Raw genomic sequence first — 17419 nt, 5'->3', positions numbered from 1 at the left:
TGCTCTGCATTGGTTAGAATTCTCCGCTACGCCCCGCCTCTCTTCCCCCGGTCCAATCAGCCGCGCCTCCCCTCAGAAGTGTGTGTTTGGCTGTTGGTTCTCTCTTAATCCCGCCCTTCCATTCTACTGTGGGGCTCGGCCGCCCGGGGAGGAGTTTAACTCTGTGACCACGCCTCGACGGTGCTGGTCACACCTCCAGGGTTTCGCCAGCTCCTCCTCCTCATTCCTGGTCTCGGGATCAGCTGTTCCTATTGGCTGCGGGCCCCATCGGTCGCTAGAAAGAGGGCGCTGATTGGCAGGAGGGCGGGCCCTGCTTCCCGGCGGGGTCCTGTGGAGTTGGCAGAGGCTCCTCGGGGGACTAGGGGGACCGATCTGCGTAGAAGCGGGTGGAGGGGACAAGAGGGGAGGAGAGCTCCGAATGGGAAGCGGAGCCGGGGGCGCAGGACCCGTCGCGTCAGAGCCAGGTAAAGGCTCCGTCCCTCTCCCTTTTCTTCTCGCCCGCCGCGGGAATGGAGCCCAGACTGGACAGACCGGGCGGCAGAGGCGGGAAGGAGAGGGCGCGGATGCCGCTCTCGGCATCGCCCTCGCTCTGCCGCCCGGAACCCCTCAGGCCCCCTCCCTCCGGACCCACTCCCCGTCTCCCGGTGCAGCCCACAGTGCTTCTTTAGGGCTGCATCTACGCCCTTTACCTTCCTGCCGGGGACCCTGCCTTGGCTCTCGCGCCGCGGCACCGTCAGCTCCCAGCCCCCTCCCCCAAGCCCCCTGCACACGCGCAGCCTCGGTGCACCTTTGGGCAGCCGTCGTTGGCATCATCCGTGACCGACGACTGCCCTCTGCCTCCGTCTCCAAGCCCTGGCGGAGAGCCCAGTCACAGCCCTGGACCCAGAAAGATGGGTGTTCCGCGCTGCTTCCGGGGCTCTTCTCCGGCCTCAGCCCCCCGGCCCGCCCGGAACGGGCCCCTCTTCACGCACTCGCCTTCCCAGACCTGCCTCTGCGTCCCCAGAGTTGCTAATATCCTAGCGCCGCCTGTACCACTGCGGCCCACGATAGTCTCTTAACGTCCCCCTCACCCCCAAGGTAGCCCTTCCCCTGCCCGCTCCCCGCCTATCAAGCATGTGCAGAAGCTCCACTCATCCCCCGTTTGCGTGCAGTCTTCGGACCCCACCTCTCACACCCCCCCTCCCCCTGCTTCCTGCCCGTCTGAAGCACCACACCGCCCCTCCGGCTCCCTGCTCCTCCCTCGCTGCGGCCCTTTCTCCAGGCGCGGGAAGTGGGAGACTCCCGGCGCGGAAGGGGAAAGGGGCGGCCAAAGAGGAAGGGTCGCCGCCGCGGCGCGTCCCGGAGCGAGACGCGCGGCTCTGCACTCGCGTCCTCGTCTCTCCCGCCTCCTGGGCCTGGGTTCGAGCGGAATCTCCTCGGGGACCTCCTGGTGCCAGGAGTCGGGGCTGCGAACCTCAACGACCTCCCCCTGCCCCCACCCTTCAGCCTGGGATTGGGTGCGGTGTCTGAGATCTCTGAGCTTAGGTGATCAATGAGGGGTGGCATTTAGAGTTGCTGTGGTCCCTGACTTGGGAGAGGCGGTGGCTGCCTTCCGTACCCCCCGCCCCCGCCCGGCCTGCCGTGTTTTCCCGACTCCGACCCTCGCCTCTAACCCGTTTCCTGCTTCTGCCGACCACATTGTTTTCCTGGATGTGTCCCACACCGAGCAGCCTTTTTTTTTCCCTGCAGATCACTCCCTCCCCCAACACTCCCCCCCCCCCCACATTTTGCTGCCAAGAGAAGCTAGTAACCAAAACAAAACAACTGGCAGGAGAGGCGGAGGGGAAGAAAAGTTGTGCCCGGGTGACTGGTCCCTTCCCGGCTTTGATCCCCTTTGAAGTCCAGTCAGTTGCCCCCGCCCGGGGTCGGGGGCCGTGTCGGAGGCAGGGCCGGGAGGGTTCCCTCCGGCTACCGCTGCCCAACGCTGGCAAGGCTCGGGAGGCCATCGAGGTGTCGCAGTCCCAGCCCGGAACCCCGCGTTCCCACCGCAGTCCCCACCCCAGGCCCGCGAAGGCCGCTGCTCCAAAGTGTTTTCTTTCAGCCTTAAAACAAAATCCGGAGGGAGCTTCCTTCCTCCCCACCTCGCTGCGCAGGGCTCTGCGGGCCGGGCGGCGTTTGGCTGAGATGAATGGGCACAGGCCAGGCTGGGAGCGATGTCCCTTACCTCACCCCCGCAGCGATTAGGATCTGCATTGGGGTTGATAGCCCCCTCCCCTTTTCCCTGCATTTACAGGCAAGTGAACCGGAGCAAACGACTTCCGATCCAGTCTGCGCTGCTGCGACTCCCGTTTGGGATTTGATTTGCAGCATCTTCGAGCCTGTGCAACAAAAACCCGCGAAACACGCCCAGCCCTCCCCCGGCACCCCGATACGCACCCACTCTCTCCCGGGGACCCAGCTGGGCGAGTCCACACCCCCGCACCCTCACACCATGTTGTGCGGAAGGACTTCCACTCCCCGCCTGTGTCGTTGATGTCAGACCCCAGGCCAGCCTCCGGGCGCTGCAGTTCTCCCGGCTAATGCTGAGGCTGCGGCTCGGGCTCTAGCACAGGAACCAGCCGCCGCCGCGCCCGGCCCCAGCGTCCACCGCCTGCATGTGCCCGCCGTAGCCGCCTGCCCAGCCCGCAGCCCGCGCTCCCCGGAGCGCTGGAGACCACCGCGGGGGGCCCCTTCTGCCCTCTGGAGAAACGGTCTTGGAGGTATTGATTTCGGCGGTTGGATTTTTCCCGTGGATCTATCAATTCACAATTCGAATTTGGAAGAAAGAAGGAAAACATGACGTCTCCAGCCAAATTCAAAAAGGATAAGGAGATCATAGCAGAGTACGATACTCAGGTCAAAGGTAAGGGCTTTGAAAAATAGCATAATGCATCTTCTCTGTAGACCATGGAGACACATTTCCCTGATTTGCAGGGTGTTCATTTCTTTGGGTGGAGCAGGTGGGGGCAGGCTGACCCTAGAAGTGGTTTCATAGGTGGGTCTGCGCCTCCGAGGGATTGTCCGTGGCAGGGGCCATAGGCTCTGGAAAGGCATTTTCGGAGTGGACTTTACAGTTGTCTGTAGGGCTGGTCATTATTTTGGTAGTCTTTTTCCCCAGGCTGAATAGAATGGGGGGAGGGGCAGGAGGTTCTTGGAGAGAAAAGGCGGCAATTTGCCTCTGGGTGTCTGGGTCAGGTTTCCTTGAAGGACAGCTGAAATCTGACAGGTGTTTGGGAATTTATTTCAGAGGTTGAAGAGGAGTCCAGGCAGAGAAAGGCAACCTTGAGAAGGTGTACCATTTGGAGAGCCCTGGGAGAGGCTGGGTGTTTTTTTCTGATGCACTATATCAAAACATGGTATTTACTATGCCATCAGGCACAGAAAGTCTGTAGCCACCTTGGGTGCACCTTGTACCTGCCTGGTCTTTGGTTGTCTGCATTCTGTCTGAGATCCAAGAACAGAAAGAATAAGGTCACTCACACCCAGTCTCCACCTTCACCTAAACCTGAATGGAGTTGGGATGTTGCCGGGTGGTGCTGATTCCGGAGAATGGGAAGACATCATTGTTTAACCCTTCTGTGCTGTTGTCTTCTGCTCCAGAATACGTGCGTTTAAAGGCCCTCATCCCTCTCTGCAAAATTATGAGGGGTAAAGCAAAATGTGGACCCAGAGAAAGCAAGTGACCTGTCGGCACATCTTTTCCACTGCCTGACTTGGCACATGAATCAAAACCCCTTCCCAGATAGCCTTTTTTAACCAGCAACACCCATGGAAGGGGTTCTTGCCTGTTAAAGAGCCCCAGCTTATGGTTGTATAAGGCACTGTCCCTTCCTGGCCAGTCACTAGAAAGAGCCATGTGGCTCTAGCCCATTGAGACCTCAGCTGGGGAGTGGGAGAGGTGGGTGGCCTTGAATGTTACACCACATGGTTGGAGCTCTGGGTTTTCCTTTGTTTCAGAGTGCAGAGGGAGGGGCCCCTCCTTCTTTCCCTGCGCCAATGCAAGGAGACCTTTTCCTATCCTAGAGGACTTAGGAAGGGCCATGCCTCCCCTCTTATGATTGCTGGGGGTATGAGTAGGGCAAGAGTTTGAAATGGGCAGCTGCTTTATCTCTTGGAAGGTTGGACGGTAGTTTGAGGTCCACATTGTGCCTGTGGGATCTTTTTAATGTCATTAGCTTGGTCAATGCTGGAGGTACCCTGAGGGACCTTCTATCCACTGGGCTGCAAAGAGATGGGGGAGTTGGCTGATGAATAGCTTCAGTTGAGCTGGGACTGGGAGAGGTATAGTTGTGAGGTATAATTGAGGTCTTGGCCTCTTGTCACTGTTCATAATCCCAGCCTATTTCTGTAAACAATAGGCTACTGGCCTCAGTGTCCTGTCCAGATGTACTGCAGTTTGCTGTTGGAATCCCCCCTGCAGTTTTAACCAGATATGTCAGTTTTGTTTTGTTTTTTAATACCTTCTATTCTTAACTGTTGCCATAGGGAGGAGCGTTAATAACTTTGACTTTCCCAGATTTCTCTCCAGAAGCATGCCATTTGACTCAGGTGCAAAGTGATTTCACACATTTATTTTTTGGAAGGTTCAGGACCGATAGGTGTTGAATTGTATCTGCTGATTCTCTGTTGGTGAAGGATTTCTCTCACAAGTGTCTCAAAATTAAACACTTTGTATATTTACAAACATTGCTCTTTGAGATGATGTAATGCAGTTGACTATTTGGGGTTTCTCTTCAGCCTTGCCACAGCAGGGGACTGCTTTGCTTTGCTTTGCACTGATATTTTTTCATTGACACTATTCAGCAACATAGAATTTTATAGGTGGCTGAGCATGATGTCTTACTCAGAGAATGTGCCTGATGAATGCTTATGAGACTGATTTGAATGGTTTAGTCCCTCATTTATAGCTGAGACAAGTGGAGAGAAATTAAGAGGCCTGTCCAAGGTCACACAGCTAGGTGGTAATTGATCTGAAACTAGAACCAGGTTATCGACTCCCAATTATCTGTTCTATTCTATTCATATTTACTATGAGATGTCATTTGACCAGAGTAGGGTCAATGTATCATTGATCATATCAGAGTAGGGTCAATTAAAAAGCCAAAATGTATCAATGGATAATAGTAGAAATAGTGATAATAATAGATTATATTTTGTGTGATCATTGTGTTCCAACCTGTCCCAAGTGCTTTGTAAGAATCGTCTCACTTAATCTTCACTTAAAACCTGGAGGTGAATCTTACTTCATTCTCTATTCACTGCATGAAGAAACTGAGGCTTAGAGAGGATAAAGAAGTCCTTCCAAGGTCACATAGCCAAACCACAGCAGCTGGACTCCACTTCTTTATTCATCAACTAGTTATTGAGTGTCTTGAATGGGTTCTGGGCACTGGTAACGTAGCTGTGAACAAGATGAAGTCCTCTCCCTCTTGAAGCTTTCAAACTAGAGTCTGTGTTCCCCATGGAAGATCTTGGAGATCTGTGTTCTTTGTAGAACTTGGAGACAAAGGACCTGGGTTTTGGGTTGGCTCTGCTCCCCTGCTAACTGGAAGCCCTTGGTCAGATTTATGATGTTTCAGCTTTTTATGTGTTGTGTGGGACTCATTGTGCTGCCAGTCTTACTTCTCTTACAGATGCCAGGATTAAAAAGAAAACTAGTTTTTTGGTCTGATGGTTAAGAGCGCAAGTTTTTGAGTCAAAGGGATCCAGGTTTAAATCTCAGTGCTGTCACTCGCTTGCCTCTCTCCCGGGGCAAGTTACCTGACTTGTCCAAGCCTCAGGATACTAACTTGAAAAACAGGCAGCATGATACATGTTTCCTAAGGTGGTTGTGAGGATTCAGTGAGATAGTGTATCAAAATCATTTAACACAGTATCTGGCAGTTGTAAATGGTCAGTAATAGTAAAGTGAAAGTGTTAGTTGCTCAGTCATAGCCAGCTCTTTGGGACCGCATGGACTGTAGTCCGCCAGGCTCCTCTGTCTGTGAGATTTCCCAGGCAAGAATACTGGAGTGGATTGCCATTCTCTTCTCCAGGGGATCTTCCCGACCCAGGAATTGAACCTGGGTCTCCTACGTTACAGGCAAATTCTTTACTGTCTGAGCCCCCAGAAACAGTAAGGTCTGCTTAATTGGGATGAACATTCAGTCCGTATTGCCTTTTCACTCCCAGAGTGTCAGTTGTAATGATAAGAAAGGAATCTAGGAATAAAACCTGGGTTATAGTTTAAGTTCCTCCAGTAGTAATGAAAAATATCCTGGTTCGGTCTCTTAAACCCTCTAGAACTGTTTCTCATTCTGAAAAGTGAACAAGTGAACTGTCTAATTGTTGGTCACTGTTATTCTGTGTATCTCTGACCGGAGTCCTGAGTCTTGCTTTTCAGTCAGAATGGTTTAAATCAAGAGGACCCTTAATGGACTTTGGGGAACCCTGCCTGTCTGTGGTTTTGGCTCCCTTTAAACCACCTGCTTGCACGTGCCCTGAAGGACTTCTGAGACTGCAGCCCCAACCCTACCCCAGTGTGGTTTTATGAGGGGCGTGCCTCCTTAGTCAGCCTGCCTCAGAGCTGCCTTCTTAAAAACTATCATTGTTTCTGGTTTGTGGGTGTTCAGATTCCTTTGAAAGTTCATGCCTTTCAATCTCTAACTCGAAAGCAGTAATATTCTTAGTACTTGTACATGGCTCAATTTACAAAGCGCTTCGTATACATTAATCTCTGGAAATTCTTGACAGATTCATGGTTATAACCTGAGGTCTTTTGGCCTCTAGTCTGTTAGCTTCTTTGGGGATTGGAGCAGAGAAAAGTGGTAAGGTGTGGGGCATAACCTTCACAAGAGGTGGTAACCTGGCTGGTATTTGGATGAGCTCACCTCATGGCAGACCCTCCCAGCTGTTGTCCTGAGCTTGTCCAAGGCTCCCTTTCCTATACCCTCTCCATACCTTGAGTTTCTAACATCCCCCAGAAAGCTTGAGATCCACAGTTAATGCAAATATTCCAGGAGGAATCATCTGAAACAGTGGCACTGTGTGCTGAGCTGTCAAATTCTCTTTCTTGAGAACATTAGGGGTCTTGTCTTTTTTTTTTTTTTTTTTAATGTCTTAGAAGAAAAGTGTATGTGCACCACAGAGCTGAGAAGTGAAATTTTGTAGTTTCCATCTGGAGCATTTTGATAGAAAAGCCTCAGGCCTTTGCCTGGAACAGTTTAACCCTTTCAGGACCCTTTCAGAGCAGATGAAATTTAAAACTCTAGACATATTGTGTGTGCACACACTTGGGAATGTGGATTGCTGGTATTTAAACAAGCTTTTTCTCTGGGGAGGTGAGAGCAGTTCTTCACTCCTGCCAACAAAGGTCTTCTTAGAATCTTCTTTCCTCCCAGCCCCCATCTCTCAAGGGAGCTTTAAATATAATCAGTTTGTGAAAAGCTGTAGTAAAACATCTCCTTGGAATCCCCAAGCAGATGCCATCATCTTCCTGTGAGATGATGGAAGGCACCTCTTCCGCTACTCAGGGAAGATAGAACTCTGTGGTAAGGTGAGAAAACGAAGCTCTTGGAATAAGTCTAGTCCTGTACTCTGTATCTCCAAGTTAAAAGGCCCTGGAGGAAGGTGGGGGGTAAAGAGCTGGGCCTGCTGTGTGCTGTGCAGAGAAGCAATGGATAGAAATAGGGTACGTGAGGAGTCCTTAACTTTTCCAGTTTCAGGCATTCTCTTGAGGAACGGGAACAGAAATTCCCTTTGGAGAACCCCATCTGGTAGTTATGTACCACACAGATTGAAAGCCTGGACAAGCCCTGATCATTGCTCTGTTATGAAATTTAACAGAGTTTGACTTGACCCTGCGATGTAGGGTCCACACCCTTTTAAAATCATCAGGTGCCCAGCCCCTGACTCATAAATGCCCATTGTTCACTGGACGTAAACGCGGGCTGCCAGTGGCACCTGTAGAGGACTCCTTCCAGAAGAGAGGTTTTCTTCACGAGTCATGATTACCTTAGACCCTAGACCTCTGAGTTCTTTGTTAGGAAAATATAATGTCATGTTGTGTGGAAAAAGAAGTTGATATTTCGATTTCGACTAGCAATAAAATTCAAATGAATAGTTTTAACTGGTGTGAGCTACAGAACTGGCCTTTTGGGGAATCTGGGAAGGTTACCTCAAAGTTGTTTGATTTAAAAATAAATAATGAGAGCACTTAAAATGTTTCTGAAAATTACAAAATAACACCTTTACTGATTTTACAATAATGTATAGGAACTCTCTTCTCTCTCTCTCTCTAATTGTGGTGAAATACACATATCATAAAATTTCCCATCTTAATCATTCTTAGGTATACAGTTCAGTGGCATTAATTACGTTCACATTGTTGTGTAACCATCACCACCATCTATCCACAAAACTCTTCAATGCAGAGTTGAAACTCTGGACCCATTAAACAGTAACTGCCACCCCTCCTCTGTTTGGTGACTCTAGGTACCTCTGTAAGTGGAATATACAGTATGTATCCTTTTATGACTGGCTTATTTCACTTAGCATAATGTATTAAAGGTTCATCCATGTTGTAGACACATGTTCATCCATGTGTCAGAATTTCCTTCCTTTATATATATATAATCCACATTTTAAAATTATATGTATAATATACATTTTTAAATCCAATCATCCATCCATGGACACTTGGATGGCTTCTCCCTTGTGGTTATTGCAAATAATGCTGCTATGAACATAGATATATTCTTATTTTTGAAAAATCTTGTCTACACTGAAGTTTTATAGGCTGCATATACATTTCTACATACTAATCACTTGTCTCGATTAAATTTTTAGAGTTAACATTAAAAAATACATATTCATAGTTCCATATTATGAATATATATTTATGTTCATAATATAAGCATTGTATATTAATAAAAATTTTATACCTTTTAATAACTACATAAATGACTAAATTTTCATTATATTTTTAACAACTTTATTGAGGTTTAATTGACATATAATAAACCACACATGTTTAAGGTATACATTTGATAAACTTTGACCTGTTATTTCTCCATGAAAGTATCACAATCAAGATAAATGAATGAAACCGTCACAAAATTTCTTCATCATAATGTGTTAATAAATGAATAGTATAATACCATATTATAGAAATGACATTAGGTTAAAAATTAATAAATAAAAGCTGAATATTACCAAGTTTTAAAAGGTAATGAATAAATGATGATCCAAGCCACCTAGATTGGTGCCTGGAAATTTTATTTAACCTTAGTAAATAAAAACAGTCTCACAGGGAAGTTGAGTTAATAATTATGTCACAGCCATTACTGTGTGTTTGGGAGGGAGGATACAGAATAAGGGAAGAAAGAAAAAAAATTCTTGGATATGTTATAAGTTGAAGTGTGACAGTGTCTCTTTTCCTATAGTCCTTGCTTAACTAGTTCTCTGGGCCCTGGGCCTCTTCTGAAGGGGTCACAGATGAGCCAGATGCCAAGGTGAGGGGCTGGGAGCCCCCTTGGGAGACCTGCTCAGAATTGTCTGAATATGGCTTCTTTCCCCTGATGACTGATTCTCTATTGTCCGTTGAATAGAAACTAACTTTCCAAGGTGAACATTACTTGGTCTTCAATACGGTTGCAACCTATCATTTCAACCATACTTTTTCATTTTATTTAAAATGAATTAGAGGCCTGTCTGGACTATTTGCCATTCTTCAGATGCATATACTATTAACTAATATTTTGCTGTTTGTTTGGGGTTTAATGTACTTAATTCTTACACCAACTGTGGTGGTTTAGTGGTTTAGTCGCTAAGTCATGTCCAGCTCTTGCAACCCCATAGATTGTAGACTGCCAGGATCTTCTTGTCCATGGAATTTCTCAGGCAACAATACTGGAGTGTTCACCAACTGTAGGAGGAATATATTGTTATTATCCTGTTTTGCTGATGAAGAAAATGAGGTGTAGAAGATTTAGTGACTCACCTAGGGTTTGTAGCTGGTGAATGACGAAACAGGAATTAGAGCCTTGGCCATCACTGGAGTCAAGTTTTTCTTCTTCTTTTTAAAAACTATTTATTTATTTAATTTATCTATTTGACTGCACTGGGTCTTACTTGCAGTACATGGGATCTTCAGCCTTTACTGCAGCGTGCTGGATCTTGTCTCCTGACCAGGGATGGACCCTGAGCCCTCTGCATTGGAAGTATGGAGTCTTAGCCACTGGACCAGCAGTGAAGTCTTCCCAAGTCAAGTTCTGAGTGCTTTCTCAGAATACTTCATCCCTGCACAGCCCCACATCTCCACCTACTGAAACCTCACCCTTCTAATAAAGCCCAGCTTTTCTGGGATGCCTTCTTTGGTCACACTGATCAGAAATGACCCTTCTCTCTAATTCACTCACTCACGTAGCACTATAGTTTATACTGCCTAAGGTTTTCAGTATTTGTCTTTCAGTCTTCTCTCCTCTCCTAGGCTTCTGGTGGGGATGTTTTGAGGTTTGGGAGTGCAATGCAAAGAGCATAGGCTTTGAAAGTAGCCCTTAGCAGGAATCATGTCAGCATCACCGCCTTCCCCTGCGTCCTTGTTCACTTAACTTCTCTTTCAAACCTCCTCTTCTGTGACATAGAGATAACAAAACCTACCATGCTGGTTTATTCTGAATGTGTGTAAAATTCTAGCTCTGTGTATGGCAAATACTAAGTGTTAAATAAGTAACTCTTATTATGTGAGGGGAGGAGAGTCCCTTCAGATGGAACAGGGTTGTAGCCTAAATGGTGGCTCTTAGTATATATATACTGGCTGTAATGATGAACACCTAAATGAATGACCTGGACTACTACAGGTAATATTTAAAAAAAAATAGTTTCTTAACTTGATGGTAACAATAAATCTTGCATAATACCACAAAAGTGATTTTTTAAAAAAACAAACTTATTGTTCTGCTGAGGTCATGGCATGAAAGACTGTTTACATCCATCACTGCCCACTTACCTTGCTCACATTTTATACTACTAGAAGGCTAAACTGCCTCTCATTTCCTTACTGTGTTATGTTATTTCATGCTTCATGCTTTATCCATGCTGTGTCTTTTTTTGGAATGGGTCCTTCTGAACCTGGAAAACTTATCCTTTAAAACCCAGCTCAGATGTCACCACCTCCAAGAAGTCTTCCCTGCTTATCTCTACTCTCTGCATAGTAACCCTGGGCAGGATTCCAAGCAGGATTCCTTAGTGTTTCTGCACAGGGCTGATCAACCCACCTTCAGCATCTCCTTAGCAGTTTCTTTTTATATTGTACTCATCATATTACATTGTAATCCCTTCATTTACTCCTCATTATTTACAACTAGCTGAGTACCTTGTGGACAGAATTGTCTTTTATTTGTTTCCATGTTTCTAGGCACAGAAATGAATAAATGCTTATAAATTGAACGTGACCCTTTTCTGAGTTGAGGTTGGATGTGGCAATGCCAGGATGCCTTGCTTCTGCATTTCTCTCCCTACTCCAATAACAAGCCTTCTCCTGTGTTAATGTTATTTGAAATTCAAAGTAGCTCAAGCATTGTGTATAATATCATTAGACAGGGACAGATACAAACTATATTGTGCTATGGAGGCTCCCCAGTGAGGGTGAGTTTTTCCTTATTTACTACCTGCTCTCTCCCATTAGAGTCATGGCCCTAGAGCTATACTTGAGTTCTTTAATCATGTCTCTTTCCTTAAAAATCTAGGAAAACATTAACTCTGAAATTCCAAAGAGTTTAATACAAAAGTAAGATTTTCTGGAGTTGAAGGAAAACACATTCTATATTTCTCCAGGATTTATTCATCATTCAAAACCAATATCCCAAGTCTAAATTTGAGAAAGTTTAGGTCTGTTTTGACCAGAAATTCAAACAGACTAGACCTGAAGAAGAATTGCTGGGATACTTCTTTGATGCATGGGTTTGGAGAGCTGCTGCCTCATTGGAAGCAGCTGCATAATCAACAGTAAAGGGGGAAGAAGAGTCCAAAGGGACAAACAGAAAAACTCTCCCCTCTAGTTTTTCAAGTCATTTGGTATTAAGTACCCTTGACTTTATTTATACATTGTGAATGAAGGGTTATGAACTTGAAATATATATTCGTGAGGAAGGAAAAGCAGCTGGGATGTGCACCTTCTCCATTTCTGTGGGTATTTTAGGATGCCATCTGTCAGGGAGAAGGCAAAGCCTTTTTTTTTTTTGACCTTTCTTCTAAAAAATGTGCTAATCCGCAGGCAGGTGACCCAGAAGGCACTGTGAAAGTTGGGACCTTGTCTTTGCTTCCTGAGCCCAGACTCTGCCTTTCGAATCAAGTATGATGGATAGGGTCTGAGTGCTGTCCCTAGAGAAGGTGACCTCACCAGCCATGGGCTCCACAGGAAGACACAGCACAGAAAACAAAGAGGTCCGGGAGCGTGAGCTGGCCTCAGAGCCGGAGATGTGCCAAGAGCTTTGAGAAATACATCCTGTTTCTGAAGAGTGGACAACAGTTTCTCCAAATATTGAACCCCCTTGGAGATCTGCTCCTTTTCCCCACTAGTGTTTTTCTTGTGTTTATTTATTTATTTGGGGCGAGGGTTGAGGATAGTTGAGCCAGATCTTGTCAGAGTAAGCTGCTCTTTGGGGAAGCATCTTGACTGAGGTACCTATTTTGGAGCAGTATTTCTTTGGGACCATAACAAATTGAACTACAGGACTGCACGGTTCCCTGGGAAACAGTGCTGGATTTGGAGTCAGAAAGCCTTGGTTCTCGATTGGCTTTGCCACTTACTGCTGTGATTCTGGGGGTCACTCACTTCAGGTCTCAAAATTGCTAGTTTCCTCTTCTGTAAAATCAGGATAACAATTCTTGGCCTTGGCTGATGATTGATGATGTTGTTGAAGATGACTAGCACTGAGTGAGTTCTTCTTATGTCTAAATTGTGTTTTAAGTGCTTTTGTTGTTGTTTAGTTGCTAACTCCTGTCCAACTCTTTAGCGACCCCATGGACTGTAACTCGCCATGCTCCTCTGTCCATGGGATTCTCCAGGCTAGAATACTGGAGTGGGTTGCCATTTCCTTCTCCAGGGGATCTTCCCAACGCAGGGATCAAATCTTCGTCGCCTCCATCGGCAGGCGGATTCTTCACCACTGAACCCCCGGGTAAGCCCTTTAAGTGCTTTAGGTACAGTCTTAACTCATGAATCTCCCAGCAGCCCTATGAGGTAGCTACTATTATTATCCCCAGTTGACAGAGGAGACTTGGGGAGGTTAAATAACTTACTCCAAAGCACATAGGTAGTCAGTGATAAAGGCAGAGTGGGGAACCAAGCCGCCTAAACATTGTTGTGTGGCTCCAATGAAAGAATTCATTTGAAATGCCTTTGAAACTGAAATGCTGTAGTCATTTAGTTGATTGTTCTCATTTCCTAGTATCTTAATGCAAAAAAGGAGTCCTAAATGCAGTAGTCTAAAGTCTCTGCCTGGTATACACCTATTTGATTTCTCATCTAAGAAAATAAAATTAGAAAATTTCTAAGGTCCTCCCCAGCATTCATGGTTCATTATTTTTGCTTATTTAAGATATTGAAGATGACAATTTTGCCCCTATTAAGCAGACACACGTGTAAGTACAAAACCCATTGTATTCTCTGAATGACACTCTCCCCAGTCTCAGGGCTTGCCATGTCTGTGTGGCTACTGCATACACCGAGGGTAGACCCCAGTGGTGGCACACCCAGGTGTGAAATTGAGGGGCGGGGTAATGACTTGAAGGGCTTCCCTGGTGGCTAAGATGGCAAAGAGTCTATCTGCAATACAGGAGACCCAGGTTCAATCCCTGGGTTGGGAAGATCCCCTGGAGAAGGAAATGACAACCCACTCCAGTATTCTTGCCTGGAGAATCCCACAGACAGAGGATCCTGGCAGGCTACAGTCCATGGGGCCACAGAGTCAGACATGACTGAATGACTAACACTTTGATAGTGACTTGGTGGGCCCCGAGGTGGACTTGTGATTGGGTTACTACGAACAATAAATGCTTTAATTAGGATAAATATAGTAAACCTAGGGATTCCACTAAGCTCAGAAACTTACAAACTGAGACAATCCTCTCCTGATAAGTTTTTCTCATCAATGTTGGTGGGCCAGAGATGGAACTTGTGTGACTCTTGGTATTTTAGTCACTTATGTTATGTGCAAAGCTTGAATTTAAAAGAAAAAGGAAGTTGGATGATTGTCTCTAATTAAAAGTAAAGAAATAAGGAAGTGAGAGGTTTTTAATTCCTGACATCTGGGCTGGGGCAAACTAGGGGGAGGTGGTGTGGATGTGGAACTGAGTAGGATTGATGTAAACATCTGGGCTGTGGGGTAAGTGACTTCAGGCTCTGCCAGGATACGGGGATGGCCTCTTGCATCTTCTATTCCTCTCCACATGGTAGGCCCTTGTCAATAAAGGGATTCCTTTGAGAAGTGTGATGAGGTATGCTGTAATACAGAATGGAAGTGTTTCCACGATTATGTTTGTTTTCTCTCCACGTAATGAATAGGCTAAGTAACAGTCTGTTGTTTTAAAATGAGTACTATTAATAATGATGACAGCTCATATTTTTTATCATTATAGCATTTAAAAAATATCATTCACAGGGAGGGGAGAGAGGGCTGTGGGGCCATGGAGGACTAGCTACATCGTGTTGGATGAGTCCTTCCACCTTTGGGATTCTCAGCTATAAAGTAGAAAGATAGATTACTGGTTCCTTGCTTCCTCATTTTTATGACATATGATCCAAAATGGTTATCTTCAAATGAGTTGACACACAGAGTTTTCACGTTGATAATTGTCCCGAGAGAAGGCTAGAAACCAGAGAACAGATATCGTAGTTCTTCCTACTTATTTCTCCTACTTCTGGTTTATGGTTTCATCTTCTTTTAAAAATTTTATTGGAGTATAGTTGATTTATAATATTGTGTTAGTTTCATGTGAACAGTAGAGTGATTCAGTTATACATATACATATTCATTCTTTTTCAGTCTTTTCTCATATAGATTATTACAGAATGTTGAGTAGACTACCCTGTTCTATATAGTAGGTCCTTGCTGATTATCTATTGTATGTATAGGTTAATCCTAAATTCCTAATTTATCCATTCCTACCATGTTTCTCTGTTGGTAATGATGAGTTTACTTTCGAAATCTGTGAGTCTGTTGCTGTTTTGTCAGTAAGTTCATTTATATAATTTTAAAAAATTAGATTTCACATATGAGTGTAAGGTTTCATCTTCAAATGAAATTAATAGGCTTTATGTTTTAGACATCCTTGGAGTCAGTTGTGCTGTATCTCTTGATCTCTCTCATTTATTCAGTGATTTGTGGTGATGTAAGTTCTCTCAGCTCTTTGCTGTCAGCAATTTTAAACAAACATTGAAGCATTTTGGGTAGATGATATCTGCTGCTTTGATTAAAGAGGTTCTTGATCTGGATGTTTTAAGACCAGTGACAACACAATTGTAAAACACCTAGTCTTTAAACCTAGCCTTTAAAACGACCATAGTGCTCCCACTGCCAGGCTAACATAGGTCGACCAGTTGGTTCTTTCTGATGGTGCATGTGTACCCATGAGTTTTTGCTCCCACTCAGTCCAGGGAGCAGGACTGCCAGTCCAGAAATGCTAGCTCTTCTGGATTCACCAGCAAAAGGTTAATCATTATCCAGGCGGAAACAAACCTCCCAAGTTTTTAACCTTCCATTGCCTCAAGCCTTGCTCCTCTCAGAAGACAATGTGTGCACGCTCACACACACACACACACTCTCTCTTAACAAAACTTAGTGTCAAACGATCTCATGTTCATGAGAGCTGGACTTACTTGGGAGGGGTACTTGTGTTCTGCAGGATCAGTGGGCATGATGTAAAAGCAGGGCTATTTAGCCTGTGGAGATTGAAGATAAGACTGTGATATGTAATTGAGTAAGAATTTGAAAAATTATCCGATAACATTAGGAGCAGCAGAGCACTCGCTCGTGTTCTTTTTTCTTTTTTTAATGCTTGAAACTATCTGGAGGAGGAGTAAGGAGCTAGCATTGTTTTCAGGGCCCGGGAACCCCCTCCAAACAGCCACACCCGTTTGCCTAGGCAGAGAGTGTGAGGTCTCTGAGAGATCCTGACAGATCATTTTTTCTTCTGGCCCTGGGCAATTCTTCAGTCTAATCATGTCAGGAAAAGGTATGTCAGCTAACCTTTAAAATCTTTTCCAGAAGAGTACACTGAACCCTACCTTTCCATCTTGTTCCAGTGACCTGTAAATGGTCAATTCCTTCATTTGCAGAGCTTGAAACAAGATAAAAAAGGAGGATAAACTGAACTCGTGCTTTTGCTTCTGCTACTGTCCCTTTGGACAGCCCTTTGCTTCACGTGGATTCTCAGTATCCAGGGGAAGGAGGAGGTAATTGACGAAACTTGTAAGGTGTTGGCTCATGGCTGCCAAGGTGTTCTTCTTCCCAGTCCCCTCCCCTCCTCTGTGCCACCAGGTTTGGTTCACCTTGTATTGAACGAGGAAATCATGAGCTAATTTCAATCCAGCATCCATTTATTGAGCACCTACTGTATGCTTTGTATGTGCTAGGTTGTGGGCATATAGAGGTAAATAACAAGGTTTTCCGGAGAAGGCAGTGGCACCCCACTTCAGTACTCTTGCCTGGAAAATCCCATGGACAGAGGAACCTGGTAGGCTGCAGCCCATGGGGTCGCTAGGAGTTGGACATGACTGAGCGACTTCACTTTCACTTTTCACTTTCATGCATTGAAGGAGGAAATGGCAACCCACTCCAGTGTTCTTGCCTGGAGAATCCCAGGGACAGGGGAGTCTGGTGGGCTTCCATCTATGGGGTGGCGCAGAGTCGGACACGACTGAAGTGACTTAGCAGCAGCAGCAACAAGGTTTTTGCTTTCAAGGAGCTTCAGCCTATTAAAAGGCATGGACAGATCATACAAATATGTGGTAGGACTACAGTGGAGGGATATAGAAGGCCCAGAAGGGGGAGAAATGAGTAACACTGATAAGGTTGTTGGGGGCCGGGGGCAGGGAATGGACTGTGATTACCTCCTGGTGTTAATAGAGCACTTGACAGTCTGAGAAATGCCTTTCCACACTTTATCTCATTTAACCTTTAACTGGTACTATATAGCAGGGTAGAGTGATTTCAGGCCTTTTTGCTTTTTGTTTTCTGGACTTTATTTAAAATACTTTAAATAAAATACTTTATTTTGAGATAATTATACATTCACATGCGGTCATCAGAAATAATGCAGAGATTGCATATACCTTTAATTTAGTTTCCCTCGATGGTTAACACTGTGCAAAATGATAGTACAGTGTCACAATCAGGACACTGAGATTGATATAGTCACA

At 45.6% G+C, this 17419-nt stretch overlaps 1 protein-coding gene across 42 annotated transcripts in view; it reads left to right on the top strand.

Moving 5' to 3' along the window:
* The first annotated feature begins 125 nt into the window (after window positions 1-125).
* The window catches only part of SRGAP2 (SLIT-ROBO Rho GTPase activating protein 2), a 258045-nt gene continuing 240751 nt past the window's right edge, over window positions 126-17419 (top strand). For 37 of the 42 annotated variants that reach the window (XR_014054259.1, XR_014054265.1, XR_014054262.1 and 34 more), the window contains exons 1-2: window positions 126-464; window positions 2273-2881. Coding sequence is in view for 17 of the 42 variants with exons in the window: in XM_081492024.1 (XP_081348150.1) it covers window positions 2815-2881 (67 nt within the window). In the remaining 25 variants the exon portion in view is untranslated. Of the gene's footprint in view, window positions 465-1283; window positions 1525-2272; window positions 2882-17419 lie in introns of those variants that run through there. The other 5 variants (XR_014054255.1, XR_014054254.1, XR_014054244.1 and 2 more) reach the window with 1 other exon arrangement.

The sequence above is a fragment of the Giraffa tippelskirchi genome, chromosome 5, assembly GCF_054371585.1.
Source record: "Giraffa tippelskirchi isolate mGirTip1 chromosome 5, T2T-mGirTip1v1.2.pri, whole genome shotgun sequence".
NCBI lineage: Eukaryota > Metazoa > Chordata > Mammalia > Artiodactyla > Giraffidae > Giraffa > Giraffa tippelskirchi.
Note: the sequence above shows the minus strand (reverse complement) of the source record. Positions and strands in the feature narration are given on the sequence as shown.